General features: G+C 63.3%; 1 protein-coding gene across 1 annotated transcript in view; it reads right to left on the reverse strand.

The window, feature by feature from the left end:
• Positions 1-78: 78 nt before the first annotated feature.
• The window catches only part of LOC104167156 (myosin-6-like), a gene marked incomplete at both ends in the record, with an annotated part of 1,802 nt that continues 1,602 nt past the window's right edge, over positions 79-278 (reverse strand). The window contains one exon of the mRNA XM_009707328.1: positions 79-166. Coding sequence (XP_009705630.1) covers positions 79-166 — 88 coding nt within the window. The remainder of the gene's footprint in view (positions 167-278) is intronic.

The raw sequence follows: 278 nt of genomic DNA on the forward strand, positions 1-278 counted from the left end.
ACGTGTGTGGGGTTGATGGTAGTGTGGGGTAACCCCCCAGCCATGCCTCCTCTTTCCTCATCCCCGCCCTCTTCTCACCCGGCTCCTTCCGCTCATTGGGGATGAGGCAGCGGACAAAGTGGGGGTGGGTGGTCTTGAGGTTGGCCATCAGCTTGTTGAGGTTCTCCTGGGGAGGAGGAAGGAGAGAAGAGGCTGACCAATGGGGCAGCAGGGGAGGAGCTGGGGGGGGGGGGGGGTTGTCCTCCCCCTGCCCCACAGCAGGTGGGCTGAATAGGTAC

This window comes from Cariama cristata, unplaced genomic scaffold (genome assembly GCF_000690535.1).
Source record: "Cariama cristata isolate BGI_N322 unplaced genomic scaffold, ASM69053v1 scaffold25740, whole genome shotgun sequence".
In the NCBI taxonomy this organism is placed as follows: domain Eukaryota; kingdom Metazoa; phylum Chordata; class Aves; order Cariamiformes; family Cariamidae; genus Cariama; species Cariama cristata.